We start from the raw sequence: 20,068 nt of genomic DNA, 5'->3' as shown, positions 1-20,068 counted from the left end.
AAGAAGGAAGGAGGGAAGGGAGGAAGGAAGGGAGGAAGAAGGAAGGAATGGAAAGAAGGAAGGTAGGATGGAAGGGAGGAAGAAGGAAGGAACGGAAAGAAGGGAGGAAGGAAGGTAGGGGGGAGGGAGGGAGGGAGAAAGGAAAAGAGGAAGGGAGGAAGGTGGGGGGAGGAAAGAAAGAGAAGAAGGGATGGAGGAAGAAAAGAAGGACAGAAGGAAGGAAGAAAGGGGGATGGGGATGGAGGAAGGAAAGAAGGACAGAAGGAAGGAAGAAAGGGGGATGGGCATGGAAGAAGGAAAGAAGGAGGGAGGGAGGGCAGATATGAGTAAATCACGAGAATCTAACCTGGACTCTTTGGTGTTGACGACAGACGACAGCTGATTAGCAGCCAACCAGCTCCAAGCTTCATTCTGAGACTCCTCTCCTCCGTACTGAAGCTTAATGCACCTGAAACAACACACGACAGTTAGATTAGGGCTGGGCAATTAATCTAAAAATAATCTAAACCGACATTTAGAAACTCTAATCCACTTAATCTTGCTCATGTCAGTTAATCGTGGTGTTCACTGTTGCCATGGCAGCAAAGGTTGCATATCTTTAAGGAATTTGAAAACTTTAACCCAAACCATGATCTTTACATAGTTCTAATCAAGTCAACTAGACATTAACCACAGAGTCACGAGTCTCGAGTCAAGGGAGGAAGGGAGGAAGAAGGAAAGGAGGGAGGAAGGGAGGAAGAAGGAAGGAAGGAAAGGAGGGAGGAAGAAGGAAGGAAGGAAGGGAGGAAAGGAAAGGAGGAAGGGGGGAAGATGGAAGGAAGGAAGGAAGGAAGGAATGAATGAAGGAAAGGAGGGAGGAAGGAAGATGGATGGAAGGAAGGAAGGAAGGAAGGAAGGAAGGTAGGAAGGAAAGGAAGGAGGGAGGGAGGTAAGGAAGAAAGGAAAAGTGGAAGGGAGGAAGGAAGGAAAGAAGGAAGGGAGGAAGGTAGGGGAAGGAAAGAAAGAGAGAAGGAGGGAGGAAGGAAAGGAAGGAGGTAGGGAGGGAAGGAAGAAAGGAAAAGTGGAAGGGAGGAAGGAAGGAAAGAAGGACAGAAGGAGGAAGGAAGGGAGGATGGAAGGAAAGGAAGATGGAAGGAAGGAAGAAAAGGAAAGGAAGGAAGAGAGGAAGGAAGGAAAGGAGGGAGGGACATTAATGTTTGATGTCAGAGTGAGTTTTAAATGTCTCACACTTAATAATAATAATAATAATAATAATAATAATAATAATTAGCGACCTACTTGAAGGCCAAACCCTCGAAGACGGACGTGAGCGGCAGTTTGAAGCTCTGACAGAGAGACAGAGCGCAGTCAAACAGTCCAGTTTGGACCAGTAAGGCCACCATCTCCACCACCGAGGCGCTGCCTGCAGGGACGAAAACAGACCGTTAGCATGCGTGTTAGCGGCTCAGGCTAACGGAGGGGAAAGGAGCACTGAAGGTAAAGGAGGTGTTGAAGGTAAAGGTGTTATTAAAGATAGGAAAGGAGGTGCTGAATGTAAATGGAGGAAGTGTTGATGGTAAATGAGGTATTAGTGAAAGCAGAAGAGTTATTAAAGGTAAAGGAGAAGATCATATTGAAAGTAAAGGAAGTGTTGAAAGTGGAGGAGGAGGAGGAGGTATTGAAGATGAAAGGGGTGTAAGTGAAGATAAAGGAGGCGGTGTTGAAAGCGAAGGAGGTGTTGAAGGTAAAACACACAAACACTTAAAGGTAAAGGAGAAGATCATATTGAAGGTAAAGGAGCTGAGTTGAAGGTGAAATGTTATTGAAAGTAAAGGAGATGTTGAAAGTAAAAGAGTTGTTAAAGGTAAAGGAGGAGGTGTTATTGAGGGTAAAGGAGGTACAGTTGAAGATAAAGGAGGTGTTGAAGGTAGAGAAGGCTTGCTTAAAGTAAAAGGAGGTGTTGAAGTTGAAGTAGGTAATGTTGAAGGTAAAGGAGGAGGTGTTATCAAAGCTGAAAGAGGTGTTAGTGAAGGTAAAGGAGGCAGTGTTGAAAGTTACAGAGTTGGTAAAGGTAAATGAGGAGGTGTTACTGAGGGTCATGGAGGTACAGTTGAAGATAAAGGAGGTGTTGAAGGTAGAGAAGGCTTGTAGAAAGTAAAAGGAGGTTTGAAGTTGAAGTAGGTAATGTTGAAGGTAAAGGAGGAGGTGTTGAAAGTTACAGAGTTGGTAAAGGTAAAGGAGGAGGTGTTACTGAGTGATATTGAAGGTAAAGGAGGCAGTGTTGTTGAGGTAAAGTAATTTAAGGTAAAGGAGGTGTTGAAAGTGAAGGAGGAGGCGGTATCGAAGGTGGAAGAGGTGTTGGTGAAAGTAGGGAGGAGGTGTTGAAAGTAAAAGAGTTATTTAAAGTAAAGGAGGCAGTGTTGAAGGTAAAGGAGGTGTTGAAAGTGAAGAAGGAGGTGGTGGTATTGAAGGTGAAAGAGGTGTTAGTGAATGTAAAGGATGTGTTGAAAGTTAAAGAGTAATATCTGTGTAATATATGTGGTTTAAAGGTAAAGTAGGAGGTGTTAAAGCTAAAGGAGGTGATGTTATTAAAGGTAAAGGAAGTGTTGGTAGTAAAGGAGGCAGTGTAATTGAAGATAAAGGAGGTGATGGTATTAACAGTAAAAGGAGGTGATGGTATTAACAGTAAAAGGAGGTGATGGTATCAACAGTAAAAGGAGGTGATGGTATCAACAGTAAAAGGAGGTGATGGTATCAACAGTAAAAGGAGGTGATGGTATTAATAGTAAAAGGAGGTGATGGTATTAATAGTAAAAGGAGGAGGTGGTATTAACAGTAAAAGGAGGTGATGGTATTAATAGTAAAAGGAGGTGATGGTATTAACAGTAAAAGGAGGTGATGGTATTAACAGTAAAAGGAGGTGATGGTATTAACAGTAAAAGGAGGTGATGGTATTAATAGTAAAAGGAGGTGATGGTATTAACAGTAAAAGGAGGTGATGGTATTAACAGTAAAAGGAGGTGATGGTGTTACTGCAGTAAAAGGAGGTGATGGTATTAACAGTAAAAGGAGGTGATGGTAGTAATAGTAAAAGGAGGTGATGGTATTAACAGTAAAAGGAGGTGATGGTATTAACAGTAAAAGGAGGTGATAGTATTAATAGTAAAAGGAGGTGATGGTATCAACAGTAAAAGGAGGTGATAGTATCAACAGTAAAAGGAGGTGATGGTATTAATAGTAAAAGGAGGTGATAGTATTAACAGTAAAAGGAGGTGATGGTATTAACAGTAAAAGGAGGTGATAGTATTAACAGTAAAAGGAGGTGATGGTGTTACTGCAGTAAAAGGAGGAGGTGGTGTTAACAGTAAAAGGAGGTGATGGTATTAATAGTAAAAGGAGGTGATGGTATTAACAGTAAAAGGAGGTGATGGTATTAATAGTAAAAGGAGGTGATGGTATTAACAGTAAAAGGAGGTGATGGTATTAATAGTAAAAGGAGGTGATGGTATTAACAGTAAAAGGAGGTGATGGTATTAACAGTAAAAGGAGGTGATGGTATTAACAGTAAAAGGAGGTGATGGTATTAACAGTAAAAGGAGGTGATGGTATTAATAGTAAAAGGAGGAGGTGGTATTAATAGTAAAAGGAGGAGGTGGTATTAATAGTTAAAGGAGGTGATGGTATTAATAGTAAAAGGAGGTGATGGTGTTAACAGTAAAAGGAGGTGATGGTATTAACAGTAAAAGGAGGTGATGGTATTAACAGTAAAAGGAGGTGATGGTATTAACAGTAAAAGAAGGAGGTGGTATTAATAGTAAAAGGAGGTGATGGTATTAACAGTAAAAGGAGGTGATGGTATCAACAGTAAAAGGAGGTGATGGTATTAATAGTAAAAGGAGGTGATGGTATTAATAGTAAAAGGAGGTGATGGTATTAACAGTAAAAGGAGGTGATGGTGTTACTGCAGTAAAAGGAGGTGATGGTATTAACAGTAAAAGGAGGTGATGGTATTAACAGTAAAAGGAGGTGATGGTGTTACTGCAGTAAAAGGAGGTGATGGTATTAATAGTAAGAGGAGGTGGTGTTATTAAGGTAAAAGGAGGTGATGGTATTAATAGTAAAAGGAGGAGGTGTAATTGAAGATAAAGGAGGTGATGGTATTAACAGTAAAAGGAGGAGGTGTAATTGAAGATAAAGGAGGTGATGGTATTAACAGTAAAAGGAGGAGGTGTAATTGAAGATAAAGGAGGTGATGGTATTAATAGTAAAAGGAGGTGATGGTATTAATAGTAAAAGGAGGAGGTGATGGTGTTACTGCAGTAAAAGGAGGAGGTGGTATTAATAGTAAAAGGAGGAGGTGGTGTTATTAAGGTAAAAGGAGGTGATGGTATTAATAGTAAAAGGAGGTGATGGTATTACTGCAGTAAAAGGAGGTGATGGTATTAACAGTAAAAGGAGGAGGTGATGGTATTAATAGTAAAAGGAGGTGATGGTATTAACAGTGAAAGGAGGTGATGGTGTTACTGCAGTAAAAGGAGGTGATGGTGTTACTGCAGTAAAAGGAGGCGGGCGGTGTGTGTACCAGCGATGGCAGCAGATGGAGGGTGGTGCTGAGCCAGCGTGAGGCGGCTGCGGGCCAACATGTATTCCTTCTCCAGGTCTTTGAGCTCCAGGATGTCGACCTGACGCTTCACTGCAGGACGGAAACCAAAACAGATTTAAACACACGGCAGTTTCTTTCAGTCCTAAAAGATCTTAGAGATTATTTTTATATTTAAATTTATCTCTATGTTGTCTCATCTTATTGTAGAAGCACTTTGAAATGTCTGCTGTTAACCCTCCTGTTGTCCTCAGGTCAAGGAGGAAGGAAGGAAGGAAGGAAGGAAGGAAGGAAGGACAAGAGGAAGGAAGGACAGGAGGAAGGGAGGGAGGGAAGGAAGGAAGGGAGGGAGGGAGGGAGGAAAGGAGGAAGGAAGGAATGAATCAGGAAGGAAGGAAGGACAGGAGGAAGGAATGAGGAAGGAAGGAAGGAAAGAAGGAAGAAAGGAAGGAGGGAAAGAAGGAAGGAAGGAAGGACAGGAGGAGGAAGGAAAGGAAGGAAGGACAGGAAGGACAGGAAGGAAGGAAGGAAGGAAGGACAGGAGGAAGGAAGGAAAGGAGGAAGGACAGGAGGAGGAAGGAAAGGAGGAAGGAATGAGGAAGGAAGGAAGGAAAGAAGGAAGAAAGGAAGGAGGGAAAGAAGGAAGGAAGGAAGGAATGAGGAAGGAAGGTAGGGAGGGAAGGAAAGGAGGGAGGAAGGAAGGGAGGAAAGGAAAGAAGGAAGGAAGGAAGGAAAGGAGGGAGAAAGGGAGGAAGGGAGAAAGGGAGGAAGGAAGAAGGAAGGAAAGGAGGGAGGAAGGAAGGAGGGAAGGAAGAAGGGAGGAAAGGAAGAAGGGAGGGAAGGAAGGAAGGGAGGGAGGGAAGGAAGGACGGAAGGAAGGAAGGAAGGAAGGGAGGAAAGGAGGAAGGAAGGACGGAAGGAAGGAAGGACGGAAGGAAGGAAGGAAATGAGTAAGGAAGGAATGAGTAAGGAAGGAAAGGAGGGAAGGAAAGGAGGGAAGGAAAGGAGGGGGGAAGGAAAGGAGGGAGGGAGGGAGGGAGGAAGGGAGGAAAGGAAAGAAGGAAGGAAGGAAGGAAATGAGGGAGGAAGGAAGGAAGGAAAGGAGGGAGGAAGGAAGGAAGGGAGGAAAGGAAAGAAGGAAGAAGGAAGGAAAGGAGGGAAGGAAAGAAGGAGGGAAGAAAGGGGGATGGAGGAAGTACAGATGGAAGGAAGGAAGGGAGGAAAGAAGAATAAGACGGGGTCAACTGTATAATATGAAGTATGATGACCTGTGCAATTCCATCCTCGTCCACTAGAGGGAGCTCTCTCTCCACACATGAGATCTGCTGACTGACACTGAATTAACCCTTCTGTAAATATCCCAAAATATCCTTCCTTCCTTCCTTCGTTTCCTTTCCTTCCTCCCTGCCTGCCTTCTTTCTTCCTTTCCTTTCCTTCCTCCCTGCCTTCTTTCTTCCCTTCCTCTTTTCCTTTCTCCCTCCCTCGTTCCTTATTTCCTCCGTCCTTCCTTCCATCTGTCCTTCCTCCCTCCCTCCTTCCCTCCTCCCTTCCTTCTTTCCTTCTGTCCTTCCTCCCTCCCTCCTTCTCTCCTCCCTTCCTTCGTTCCTTCTGTCCTTCCTTCCATCTGTCCTCCCTCCCTCCCTCCTTCTCTCCTCCCTTCCTTCCTCCGTCCTTCCTTTCCTTCCTTCCTTCCATCTGTTCTTCCTCCCTCCCTCCTTCTCTCCTCCCTTCCTTCTTTCCTTCCTTCATCCCCCTTTCTTCTTCCTTTCCTTCCTTCCATCTGTTCTTCCTTCTCTCCTCCTTCCCTCCCTCCTTCCACCCTTCCTTCCTTCCTTCCTCCATCCCTCCCTCCTTCACTTCCTTCCTTCTCTCCTCCTTCCCTCCCTCCCTCCTTTCCTTCCTTCCTCTTTTCCTCCATCCATCCCTCCCTCCTTCCATCCTTCTCTTCTTCCTTCCTCCTTCCTTCTCTCCTCCCTTCCTTCCTCCGTCCCTTCCTTCCTTCCTTCCTTATTCCTTCCATCCCACCCTCCTTCCTTCTTTCCTTCCTTCCTCATTCTTCCCTCTCTCCCTCCCTCCTTTCCTTCCACCCCTCCTCCCTCCTTCCTTCCTTCTCTCCTCCCTCCCTCCTTCCTTTCCTTCCACCCCTCCCTCCTTCCCTCCATCCCTCCCTCCCTCCCTCCTTCCTTCCTTCCTTCCTTCTTTCTTTCTCCCTTCCATCCTTATATGTATTTACTTGAAGCGCTGATGTATTTGCATATATATGTATAATCTCTGCAGTGACGGCTGCTGATAAAGTTTTGATAAAGATTGTTGATCTCACCTGGCTCAGTAGCAAAATCTCCCTCAGCGTTCCTCTTCGGAGAAACTCCTGGACGCTCGTACTGCAGCAAAACATAAAAAACATGATCAGACTTAGAGCTGGGCGATATACTGATATTATATCGATATTAAAGATAAGTCTTAGAGTTTGGATATCGTAATACTGATGTCATAAACGTTTCTTTTGTGTGTGTGCGTGTGTTTCTGTGTCTGTCTCTGTGTGTGTGTGTGTGTGTGTGTGTGTCTGTTTGTGTATCTCTGTCTGTGTGTGTGTGTGTGTGTGTGTGTCTCTTTGTGTGTGTTTGTGTATCTCTGTTTATGTGTGTGTGTGTGTGTGTGTTTCTGTGTGTGTCTCTTTGTGTGTTTGTGTGTATCTCTGTCTGTGTGTGTGTTTCTGTGTGTGTGTTTGTCTATGTCTCTTTGTGTGTGTTTGTGTGGTGTCCATGTGTATCTCTGTCTCTGTGTGTGTGTGTTTCTGTATCTCTGTCTGTGTGTGTGTGTGTGTGTGTGTGTGTGTGTGTGTGTGTGTGTGTCTGTGTGTGTCTGTCTATGTCTCTTTGTGTCCATGTGCATCTGTGGAGTGTGTTTGCGTCTGGTGCGTGTGTGTGTGTATCTGTGGAGTGTGTGTTTGTGTGGTGTCCATGTGTATCTCTGTCTGTGTGTGGGCATGTGTGTAGATATCAGTGTGTGTGTGTGTATCTGTCTATGTAACTATACAACCTTATATTTAAAGTGTGTGTGTGTGTGTGTCTATGTAACTATACAACCTTATATTTAAAGTGTGTGTGTGTGTGTATATAAATGTGTGTACGTACCACCGCTCCTGAGGTGGGCTGGACGATCCAGGCGTATTCTGGTCTGATGAGACGGAGACAGTTCAGAGCGGCCAAGTAACAGTTCACCTGCTTCTGGAGGCCGAGCAGAGTCCGAACCTCTCGACCCAGACGCATCCCAAACTCAAACATCACTGTCGCCGCTGCACACACACACACACACACACACACACACACACACACACACACACACACACACACAAAGACAAACAGGAAGTGTATTTAACATATTTGTAAGTTTGACAGATTGTCCTACAGGTCTTTAAATAAAGAGCAGAGCTGGTTTTAATATAGTTCATCCCTGCTTCCTCCTTCCTTCCTTCCTCCTTTCCTTCCATCGTTCCTTCTCTCCTTCCCTCCCTCCTCCCTCCCTCCATCCCTCCCTCCTTCCATCCTCCCTCCTTCCTTCTTCCTTCTCTCCTTCCCTCCCTTCCTCCTTCCTTCTTTCCTCCCTCCCTCCTTCCCTCCCTCCCTCCTTCCTTCTTCCCTCCCTCCTTCCTTCTTTCCTCCCTCCCTCCCTCCTTCCATCCTCTCCCTCCTTCTATCCTCCCTCCTTTCCTTCTTTCCTCCCTCCCTCCCTCCTTCCTTCCTTCCTTCCTCCCTCCCTCCATCCTCCCTCCTTCCATCCTCCCTCCTTTCCCTCCTTCCATCCTCCCTCCTTTCCCTCCTTCCTTCTTCCCTCCCTCCTTCCATCCATCCTCTCCCTCCTTCCCTCTTTCCATCCTCCCTCCTTTCCTTCTTTCCTCCCTCCTTTCCTTCTTTCCTCCCTCCCTCCTTCCATCCTCCCTCCTTTCCTTCTTTCCTCCCTCCCCCCCTCCCTCCCTCCTTCCTTCCTCCCTCCCTCCCTCCTTCCATCCTCCCTCCTTTCCCTCCTTCCATCCTCCCTCCTTTCCTTCTTTCCTCCCTCCCTCCCTCCCTCCCTCCCTCCTTTCCTTCCACATGCCACCACGGGCTCGGAGGGGAATAGCGCACACACACACACACACAAAGACAAACAGGAAGTGCATTTAACATATTTGTAAGTTTGACAGATTGTCCTGCAGGTCTTTAAATAAAGAGCAGAGCTGGTTTTAATCTCATTTCATCGAGACACAGAGTGAGGTTACCTTTCCTGTAGTTGTGTCGGTTGATGTGGAAAGCGTACAGCAGCTCGTAGTAGTTGTGAGCCAGCAGGTCCAAACCTCTGGCCCGAGACTCGATGATATTCACCACCTGATAAAAGACACACAACAGGTAATTAACCCTTTAGGGCAGAGGTGTCAAACTCATTTTCATTCAAGGGCCACATAGAGCCCAATTTGATCTCATGTGGGCCGGATCATTAAAAAGATGGAAGGCAATAAGAAGAGAAGGAAGGGAAGAAGGAAGGAAGAAAGGAAGGAAGGAAATAAGAAGGGAAGGAAGGAAAGACAGGCAAAAGGAAGGAAGGACAGGAGGGAGGAAGAACACAAGGAAGAAAGGGAGGAAAGACAGGTGGTACAGGTACTGTTTTTCACCAGCTGATGTTTGGAGGTCAAAGGTCATGTGACGGTTTTTACCTCATCGTGCAGGTTGACGTAGGAGAACTGGACTAAATCCTGAAGCTGCGATCGTTCACACAGAACGACGACCAGCTGCCGGAGACAGTCCAGCTGCCTGCGAGGAGAACACAACAGAACAGGTTTTAATACAGAGGAACCGTTAAAAAGCAGAAGGAACCAGAAGGAACCAACACAGAACCAGTTTAATACAGAGGAACCAGAAGGAACCAACACAGAACCAGTTTAATACAGAGGAACCAGAAGGAACCAACACAGAACCAGTTTAATACAGAGGAACCAGAAGGAACCAACACAGAACCAGTTTAATACAGAATCAAACCATCAACTTTTAACTCGTGATCGTCAGGGGAAATTTAGAATATATGAGATTAATATGACGACTTAATAAAAGTCTGTGGTGTGTATGTGTCTCTGTGTGTGTGTCTCTCTCTCTGTGTGTGTGTGGTGTGTGTCTGTGGTGTGAGTGTGCCTCTGTGTGTCTCTCTCTCTCTGTGTGTGTGTGGTGTGTGTCTGTGGTGTGAGTGTGCCTCTGTGTGTCTCTCTCTCTCTGTGTGTGTGTGGTGTGTGTCTGTGGTGTGAGTATCTCTCTTTGTATGCGTGTCTGTGGTGTGTCTCCCTGTATGTGTGTGTCCCTGTATGTGTGTGTCTCCCTGTATGTGTGTGTGTGGTGTGAGTCTCCCTGTAGGTGTGTGTCTCTCTGTATGTGTGTCTGTGGTGTGAGTGTGTCTCTCTGTATGTGTGTGTGTGTCTCCCTGTATGTGTGTGTGTGGTGTGAGTCTCCCTGTAGGTGTGTCTGTGGTGAGTGTCTCTCTGTATGTGTGTCTGTGGTGTGAGTGTGTCTCTCTGTATGTGTGTGTGTGTGTGTGTGTGTGTGTGTGTGTGTGTGTGTCTCTCTGTATGTGTGTCTGTGGTGTGAGTCTCTCTGTAGGTGTGTCTGTGGTGAGTCTCTCTGTATGTGTGTGTGTGGTGTGAGTCTCTCTGTATGTGTGTGTGTGTGTGTCTCCCTGTATGTGTGTGTGTGGTGTGAGTCTCTCTGTATGTGTGTGTGTGGTGTGAGTCTCTCTGTATGTGTGTCTGTGGTGTGAGTCTCTCTGTAGGTGTGTCTGTGGTGAGTCTCTCTGTATGTGTGTGTGTGGTGTGAGTCTCTCTGTATGTGTGTGTGTGTGTGTCTCCCTGTATGTGTGTGTGTGGTGTGAGTCTCTCTGTATGTGTGTCTGTGGTGAGTCTCTCTGTATGTGTGTGTGTGGTGTGAGTCTCTCTGTATGTGTGTGTGTGGTGTGAGTCTCTCTGTATGTGTGTGTGTGGTGTGAGTCTCCCTGTAGGTGTGTGTCTCTCTGTATGTGTGTGTGTGGTGTGAGTCTCCCTGTAGGTGTGTGTCTCTCTGTATGTGTGTGTGTGTGTGTGTGTCTCCCTGTATGTGTGTGTGTGTGTGTCTCTCTCTGTATGTGTGTGTGTGGTGTGAGTCTCTCTGTATGTGTGTGTGTGGTGTGAGTCTCTCTGTATGTGTGTGTGTGGTGTGAGTCTCTCTGTATGTGTCTCTGTGTGTGCGTCTCCCTGTATGTGTGTCTCTCCCTGTATGTGTGTATGTGTGTGTGTGTGTGTGTGTGTGTGCGTACATGCTGGAGTCCGGGTTCTGGGTCAGAGCTTCATAAGCTTCACTGTTGTGTCCCAGATCCAAATGATGTTTGAATATTCTCGTCCACAGAGCGGCCTGAAGAGAAAACACACATTCATATTAACACACTCAGACTCCAGTTCACTTAATAATAATAAAAATAATAATAATAATGTTTTAATCTTCTTCCTTTAACCTTCCTGTCGTGCTCCCGGGTCAAATTGACCCATCTGTTTTGACTGTTCCTTCTTTCCTTCCTTCCTTCCTTCCATCTGTGCTTCCTCTCTCCTTCTCTCCTTCTTTCCTTCTTCTCTTTCTTCCCTTCCTCCATCTCCCTTTCTTCCTTCTTTTGTCCTTCCTCCCCCTACCTTCTTTCTTTTGTCCTTACTTCCTTCCTTCTTTCCTCCCTCCCTCCTACCTTCTTTCCTCCCTCCCTCCCTCCCTCCTTTCCTCCCTCCCTCCCTCCCTTACTTCTTTCCTCCATCCTTCCTTCCTCCATTCCTTATTTCCTTTCCTCCCTTCCTTCCTTCCTTCCCCTCCTCCCTTCCTTCCTTCCTTCCCCCCTCCCTGCCTTCTTTCCTTTACTCCCTTCCTCCCTTGACTCAAACACAACAGGAGGGTTAAAGCTTCTCGCCAAGAGTTTACCTGACTGCTGACGTCGTTGCCTGCCTCCGTTATCGCCAGAGAGGCCAACTGGATCACAAGCTCAGGTAGACCCACATCCTCCAACAACCGCAGCACCTGAACACACACACACGCACACACACACACACACACACATCAAATCAGCATGTGAGGAAATGTCAAGTATTTCAAAGGCAGTTTTTCTCTCCTGCAAAAAAAACCCAAATTCTAAATAAATAAAAGTCATTAACACTCAGATTCCCTATTTTATCATCTTATAATCAGTTAATAAATGTTTATGATACACTATAATGATGTTATAAGTAGGTTTAACCCTTTATAGGACACTCATTGAAAGGAAGGAAGGAAGGAAGGAAGGAAGGGAGGGAAGGACGAAGGAAGGAAAGGAAGGAAAGAAGGTAGGAGGGAGGAAAGAAAGAGAGAAGGAGGGAGAAAGGGAAGAAAGAAGGAAGGAAGGAAGGAAGAAGAAAGGGGGATGGAGGAAGGAAAGAAGAAAGTGAAGAGAGAAGGAGGGAGGGAGGAAGAACAGATGGAAGGAAGGAAAGGAAGGAAGGAAGGAAGGAAGGAAGGAAGGAAGGAAGGGAGGGAGGAGAGAAGGAGGGAGGGAGGAAGAACAGATGGAAGTAAGGAAAGAAAGGAAGGAAGGAAGGAAGGACAGAGGAAGGAAGGAGAGAAGGAGGGAGGGAGGAAGGACAGATGGAAGGAAGGGAAGGAAGGACGTACAGAGGAAATAAGGAACGAGGGAGGGAGAAAGGAAAGAGGAAGGAAAGAAGGAAGGAAGGATATTTTGAGATATTTACAGAAGTTACCAAATATAATTATTTGCCCAATAAAGGTTTAAGGACATTATTAAGTGTTTAAGTAGAGTAATGGTCACTAATTATATTTATTATTATTATATCTGTGTTTTACTATATCATTATTAATTTTCTGTTCATGTGTGAGGGCAGCAGTGGAAAATACAAAACTAAAGAAACTGTGAAAATATATAATTGTTCACAAGAGTGGAGATGATTGTTCATTAATCGCAATCGAGGTTAAAAGTTCAATTAATCGTGATTTTGATTTTAGCCATAATCGTCCAGCCCTAAGTTAGCATCATGTTTTATTACACACACGTCTGATCCGAGCAGGTTCTCTCACCTTGTTGTAATATTGCAGTCTGGGGACGGAGGCGGGTTCCTCTTCCTCTGTGCCCGTCAGCTTCATCAGGAACTCCTCCTTCTCTACTTCAGTGGCAGCTTCCTGGAAACACTGCACGGCCTGATGGGAAAAAGAAAGAGATAAGAGGAGGTAACACGAATAACAGCAGCAGGATGATGAAGTTAAGGCGGTCGGTGTTACTCACCTTGTGGCCTTCGCCGTTGGCAAGGTAACACTGACCCTGCATGAAGCGACAGGAGCCGATGTTCACCTGACACCACGGACCAATCAGACGCACGTAGTCCTGCAGAAAGGAGAACAGGTTAAAGATGGAGAGGGAGAAGGAGAGAGAGAGAGAGAGAGAGAGAGAGAGAGAGAGAGAGAGAGAGAGAGAGAGAGAGAGAGACAGAGAGACAGAGATAGAGTGAGAGAGAGAGACACAGAGAGCAAAAGAAAGAGTCAAAGAGAGAGAGACAGAGAGAAAGCGAGAGAGAGAGAGACAGATAGAGAGAGAGACAGATAGAGAGAAAGAGAGAGAGAGAAAGAGACAGAGAGAGACACACACACAGAGAGAGAGAGAGAGAGACAGAGAGAAAGCGAGAGAGACAGATAGAGAGAAAGAGAGAGAGAGAAAGAGACAGAGAGAGAGAGACAGAGAGAGAGCGAGAGAGAGACAGAGAGACACAGAGAGCGACAAAGAGAGAGAGCGAGAGAGAGAGCGACAGAGGAGAGAGAGCGAGAGAGACACAGAGAAAGAGAGAGAGAAAGAGAGAGAGACAGACAGAAAGAGACAGAGAGAGCAAGAGAGAGAGAGAGAGAGAGAGCGACAGAGAGAAAGGGAGAGAGAGGAGAGAGAGAGCGAGCAAGGGAGAGAAAGAGAGAGAGCGAGCGACACAGAGAGAGAGAGAGAGAGAGAGAGAGAGAGAGAGAGAGAGAAAGAGAGAGAGAGCGAGAGAGAGAGAAAGAGAGAGAGAGAGAGAGAGAGAGACAGAGAGAGCGAGAGAGAGAGAGAAAGGACGGTCACCATCTCCTAAAATCTGTATTAAAACCAGTATTTAAAATGGAGAAACTAAAACGTTCATCTTCAGTGAATATGTGAATTAGTGACGTTGACCAAAAGGAAGCTGCTCGGACAGAGAGCCGGATATAATACAATAATAATATAAGCTATAATACTTTTGCCCTTTCTAAAATGTAATAAAGCTGATATACATCCAATTATAACCAACAGATGAAACCTAAATGATGAGATATTACTGTATTAATATGTAATCTCTTCCAGTTCATTCTGGTTAACACATTTGGGATTTCTCCTTTAAAACGAGCCTCATTAGTGTGATGAGGATGAAGGAGTCTCTGCAGAGCTTCAGTCAGTCTGACTCACCTGCAGCTGTGTGTACTGGCAGTTCGCCATCAGACACTCAGGAAACTGGAAACCAGGGTTACTGGGCCAACTGGGAATCATCATCCATTAAGGCAAATAATGACTTTTCAGATCTTTTGAGCTTGACATCCTGAATTCTATTGCGTAACTATATTTGCTTTTATCTACTGGGTTTTAAGTTTTATTTATTGTGTTTTTATAGTTTATTATACTCATAATTGTTCCCTAACCCTATATTTTATCTTGTTTCTTGAGCTTGAACAGTGCTTTGGTCAACCGAGTGTTTTAAATGTGCTATATAAATACATTTTGACTATAAAACCTCTTTAAAAAAAGAAAAAAAATGTTACCATTGCTGAGATGATAATGAAAATAATGATGAATAACATTGACTTAACATGAATAACTACGCTCAAATTAAATTTAATGCGTTTACTCTTACAATTTCAGACATTTTTGACCATGAATATCTAAAAGAAAAACCTTCATTTATGACATTTTAAGACTTTTTAAGGATGCTGAATAAGTAAAGTGACAATATAATGACAATAAAGCTACTAAACTATTATAGTTTTCTGAAGAAGTGAAGGTAAACAGCTTGTTAGCATATAAGCAGCAGCAGCAGATGATGATGATGATGATGAAGGATACAGCAGCTGAGCGAGCAGGTTGACCACGTTGGACACCAGGTGGGGCCAGAGGAGCAGAGCATTGCCCGCTGCAGGAGTCTGCTGCTGGGAGAAAACCTGAGAGATGATCAACTTCCTGGCGACGGTCTGATAGAAAAGCTCCACAATCGTCTGAGGGCTGAGAGCTGCCAGGAAAAGGAGAGCGACAGACAAGTGTTGAGAAACTTTTCATTTTGCACTGGATCAGGCTTTACAATAGTCACATTCATGACAACATGTTTTTATAATCAAACAAACCTACACACTCAGCTCTGGAGGGACTGAGTCAGCTGCTCTGGATTCAGTCTCTTACTATTCTATTACCTTCTATTCTGTTCCATTCTATTCCATTACATTCTATTCTATTCTATTCCATTCCATTCTATTCCATTCCCTTCTATTCTATTCCATTCCATTCTATTCCATTCTATTCTATTCCATTCCATTCTATTCTATTACATTACATTCTATTCTATTACATTCCATTCTATTCTATTCCATTCTATTCCATTCCATTACATTCTATTCTATTCCATTACATTCTATTCTATTCCATTCTATTCTATTCCATTCCATTCCATTCCATTCTATTCCATTACATTCTATTCTATTCCATTCCATTCTATTCTATTCTATTACATTCTATTCCATTCCATTCTATTCTATTACATTCTATTCCATTCCATTCTATTCTATTACATTCTATTCTATTACATTCTATTCTATTCCATTCTATTCTATTCCATTCCATTCCATTCTATTACATTCTATTGTATTCCATTCCGTTCCATTCTATTGCATTTCATTTGATTCCATTCCATTCTATTCCATTCCATTCCATTCCATTCTATTCCATTCCATTCCGTTCCATTCTATTCTATTCCATTTCATTTGATTCCATTCCATTCTATTACATTCCATTCTATTCTGTTACATTACATTCTATTCTATTCTATTACATTCTATTCCATTCCATTCTATTTTATTCTATTCTATTCCATTCTATTCTATTCTATTACATTACATTCCATTACATTCTATTCCATTACATTCTATTCCATTTGATTCCATTCTATTCCGTCTCTTATTCTCTCAAACTGACTGATCTTTATCAAACCTACATGTGTAATCAGAGACAGATGCTGTTGTTGTTGTTGTTGCCCTAATGTTGGATTTCTGAGAAAGTAGTTGCTCAATCGTTGGCTGTATTACTAATCTATCACGGCTGTTAACACTGAATGATTACAACTTCATTAAATACACTTTCACAGACAATGATAAAGGCATTCAGAGACGTTGTGTGAAGATAACGTAATAAAAGTCCTGAACCAATAACATAAAAAGTGGCTGGTTATTATGTTATTGGCCTGGTAAAAGAAAACCCCTTACACATGTAATAACTGAAGCCAATAATGTAATAATATACTAATATCACTTTATTTATAGGAAGATTTTTTTCTTGCGTAGAACCCATAATTGATCAAAAGATGGGAAGTGACAGAGAGAGAGACAGAGAGAGAGAGACAGAGAGACAGGGAGAGAGACAGACAGACATTTGAAATTCTTGTCATGACCAGACTTTAGACTTAAAGAGTTATGCTTGTATTATTTATTTTAACTCTTAGTAAAACTTAAAAGATATTTCAGAGACCTAACAGTAAGAATAAGAGCCATGAAAGTGATAAAGTGATATTAGTATATTATTACATTATCAGCTCCAGTTATTACATTTGTAAAGATTTTATTTTTACCAGGCTGATAACGTAATAAGTTCCTTCTGGCAAAAAGTCATTACGTTATCAGCTGCTACAAGATCAATCATCTTCTTTGTTCTTTTATCTATTAACAGAGAGGAAACACAGTGATGTCACAGCCAGCAGGTGATTTCTGACCTGTTACGTTGGTGTTGAGAGTCGGAGCGTCGGACAGCTCCAACACGGTGAGGTGCTGCAGGTTAGCATCGCTGTAAAAACACAAGATCAAAAGGTTACAGTCATTAAAAAACACGTTCTCTGTCAGAAAAAGGTGTGAAGACAATGTTGTGAATGTTGATTTGTGCCATTAAATTATCGGAGAGGAAGATGACGTCATTAAAAGAGTGAATGTCAATGGAAAGTATGATGGATTTCATGCACTAAATTGAGGAACTTTAAGACAAATCTGATGTTTTTTAGCTTTTCAGTGGAAGCCTGAGTCACATGATTCATGCACATCATCATCATCATCATCATCATTTGTTCACTAAATCTGTTGTTTTCTTTCTTTTTCTTTTTCCAAATTATTTCTGGTGTTTTCAACCAAAAAATGTATATTATAATTCAATTCAACTTTACTTATATAGCAACAAATTACAACAAAAAGGGCTAGACTTGACTCTTTAATTTTATATAATATAATAAATATAGACTTTCCATTTTCAGGGCTGTTTAATGAGTATATAATAAAATATTACTCTCTGTGTGTGTGTGTGTGTGTGTCCTCTCACATGGTATCCGTGGGAACAGCTGAGGTGAGACTCTGACTAATGTGTCTGAGGAGGTAATAGGAGGAGAGGAGGTGGGAGCTTCGCGGAATCAGGTCCTGCTGGAGCTGTAACAGTTGAGCCCCCCCACCAAGAAACACCTGTAACACACAAACACACACAAACACACACACAGTTATATTAACAACATCTGGCTGTAACATTATGTATATCCACATAAAGCTACATCTGCACTGGGAGCTACAGTGTGCAGACTGTCATAGACAATTGGTTTAATTGCTTAATACATTACACTGAAGCTTGTGTGTGTGTGTGTGTGTGTGTGTGCGTGTGTGCGTGTGTGTGCATACGTTGTCTCCGAAGCGCAGGTAGAGCTTCTGCAGGATGAGCAGGTCTCGACAGAAGTGGACTCTGGTCATGGCCATGTGACAGACGGCCTGACAGACGAGAGCCACCGCCGCGCTGCTGCCGTACAGCTGAGAGAGGCTGATCCTCATGTTCAGAGTCTGACCTGCGAGACAAAGACCAGGGTCACAAAAACACAACCAACAACAAAACACACAGACACACATGGGCTTCATCTCAAGTCTCTTAATCAATGTTTCCTCGCTTCTTTCATTTTTATTTATTTTTTATTATGAATGATGCACTTAAATTTTCATTGTACTTGTGACAATGACAATAAGGATCTATTCTGTTCTATTCTATTCTGTTCCATTCTGTTCTATTCTATTATATTATATTCTGCTCTATTCAATTCTATTCCATTCTATTCTATTACATTCCCTTCTATTCCATTACATTACATTCTATTCCATTCTATCATGTTCCATTCTATTCTGTTCTTCTATTCTGTTCCATTCTATTCTATTCTGTTCTGTTCCATTCTATTATATTCTATCATGTTCCATTCTATTCTATTCTGTTCCATTCTATCATGTTCCATTCTATTCTGTTCTATTCTATTCTGTTCCATTCTGTTGTATTTTGTTCTATTATGTTCCATTCCATTCTATTCTATTCTATTCTGTTCTGTTCTATTCCGTTCTGTTCCATTCTATTCTATTCTATTATGTTCCATTCTATTCTGTTCCATTCTATTCTATTCTATCATGTTCCATTCTATTCTGTTCCATTCTATTCTATCATGTTCCATTCTATTCTATTCTGTTCTGTTCCATTCTATCATGTTCCATTCTATTCTATTCTATTCTGTTCTGTTCTATTCCGTTCTGTTCCATTCTATTCTATTCTATTATGTTCCATTCTATTCTGTTCCATTCTATTCTATTCTATCATGTTCCATTCTATTCTGTTCCATTCTATTCTATCATGTTCCATTCTATTCTATTCTGTTCTGTTCCATTCTATCATGTTCCATTCTATTCTATTCTGTTCTATTCTATTCTGTTCTATTCTATTCTGTTCTATTCTATTCTGTTCCATTCTGTTGTATTTTGTTCTATTCTGTTCTATTCCATTCTATTATGTTCCATTCCATTCTATTCTATTCTGTTCTGTTCTGTTCTGTTCTATTCCGTTCTATTCTGTTCTGTTCTGTTCCATTCTGTTCTATTCCATTCTGTTCTATTCCTTCTTATTATTCCTTCTATTTAATGGAGTACTGAGTCACATGTTTAATTTCTTGTAAATAATCTGTTTTTTTGTTGTTATTTTAGTTTTAATAAATCACAAAGTAAGTTATTTTTCCAAGTTAAAAAGTCAAAAGTTCAGCATCTCTTGCTTTTCTGCATCTTGCTTCACTCAAATATTTTGGGGGATTTTGGAGAAATGTTTCACAATCTGATGACATCATGTTTGGATTCAGGGAACTGTGAGAAACTTTTCTTCACTCATATCTGACAGTTTATAAACTAAAAGGTTAATAAATGATAAAAAATACTGTTAGTTGAAGCCCGAAGTCTAGATTAAGAGTTTTCTCACAGACCTCTGAGCCTGAAATACATGACCTCATCTCATCTTCCTCCTCCTAATACTTCTCCTCCTCCTCCTCCTAATACTACAACAACAACTACTACTACTACTACTACTACTACTACTCCTTCTCCTCCTCCTACTACTCCTCCTCCTCCTCCTAATACTTCTCCTTTTCCTACTTCTCCTCCTGCTACTACTACTTCTCCTCCTCCTACTACTACTACTACTTCTCCTCTTCCTCCTCCTCCTCCTCCTCCTACTACTACTACTACTACTACTCCTCCTCCTCCTACTTCTCCTCCTCCTCCTCCTCCTACTACTCCTCCTCCTCCTCCTAATACTACTACTTCTTCTCCTCCTCCTAATACTTCTCCTCCTCCTACTACTACTCCTACTTCTCCTCCTCCTCCTCCTCCTACTACTACTCCTCCTCCTCCTACTTCTCCTCCTCCTCCTCCTAATACTTCTCCTCCTCCTCCTACTACTACTACTACTACTACTACTACTTCTCCTCCTCCTCCTAATACTTCTCTTCCTCCTCCTACTACTACTACTACTACTACTACTACTACTACTACTACTACTACTTCTCCTCCTCCTCCTAATACTTCTCTTCCTCCTCCTACTACTACTACTCCTACTTCTCCTCCTCCTCCTCCTCCTACTTCTACTTCTCCTACTCCTCCTACTACTTCTCCTCCTCCTCCTCCTACTCCTACTACTTCTCCTCCTCCTCCTCCTCCTAATACTTCTCCTCCTCATGGTCCCACCAGGCATCATGTGACCTTCTCCTCCTCCTACTTGTCCTCCTTTTCTTCTAATGTTCTCCAGATGTTCCTACCAGGCATCATGTGACCTTCTCCTCCTATTTCTCCTCCTTCTCCTCCTACCACTCATACTACTTCTCCTCCTCCACCTACT

The 20,068-nt window shown here is 42.8% G+C and overlaps 1 protein-coding gene across 1 annotated transcript in view; it reads right to left on the bottom strand.

Annotated features, from left to right (window-relative positions):
- The window catches only part of nup160 (nucleoporin 160), a 45,203-nt gene that overhangs the window by 4,936 nt on the left and 20,199 nt on the right, over positions 1-20,068 (bottom strand). Inside the window, exons 15-30 of the mRNA XM_053318893.1 lie at positions 17,560-17,720; positions 17,213-17,349; positions 16,620-16,690; positions 14,711-14,873; positions 14,060-14,129; positions 12,881-12,979; positions 12,676-12,795; positions 11,533-11,628; positions 10,889-10,983; positions 9,270-9,366; positions 8,838-8,943; positions 7,714-7,874; positions 6,900-6,960; positions 4,562-4,672; positions 1,279-1,402; positions 347-448 (exon numbers count right to left, since the gene is read on the bottom strand). Coding sequence (XP_053174868.1) covers positions 347-448; positions 1,279-1,402; positions 4,562-4,672; positions 6,900-6,960; positions 7,714-7,874; positions 8,838-8,943; positions 9,270-9,366; positions 10,889-10,983; positions 11,533-11,628; positions 12,676-12,795; positions 12,881-12,979; positions 14,060-14,129; positions 14,711-14,873; positions 16,620-16,690; positions 17,213-17,349; positions 17,560-17,720 — 1,774 coding nt within the window. The remainder of the gene's footprint in view (positions 1-346; positions 449-1,278; positions 1,403-4,561; positions 4,673-6,899; positions 6,961-7,713; positions 7,875-8,837; positions 8,944-9,269; positions 9,367-10,888; positions 10,984-11,532; positions 11,629-12,675; positions 12,796-12,880; positions 12,980-14,059; positions 14,130-14,710; positions 14,874-16,619; positions 16,691-17,212; positions 17,350-17,559; positions 17,721-20,068) is intronic.

This window comes from Scomber japonicus, chromosome 5 (genome assembly GCF_027409825.1).
Source record: "Scomber japonicus isolate fScoJap1 chromosome 5, fScoJap1.pri, whole genome shotgun sequence".
Taxonomy (NCBI): domain Eukaryota; kingdom Metazoa; phylum Chordata; class Actinopteri; order Scombriformes; family Scombridae; genus Scomber; species Scomber japonicus.
Note: the sequence above shows the minus strand (reverse complement) of the source record. Positions and strands in the feature narration are given on the sequence as shown.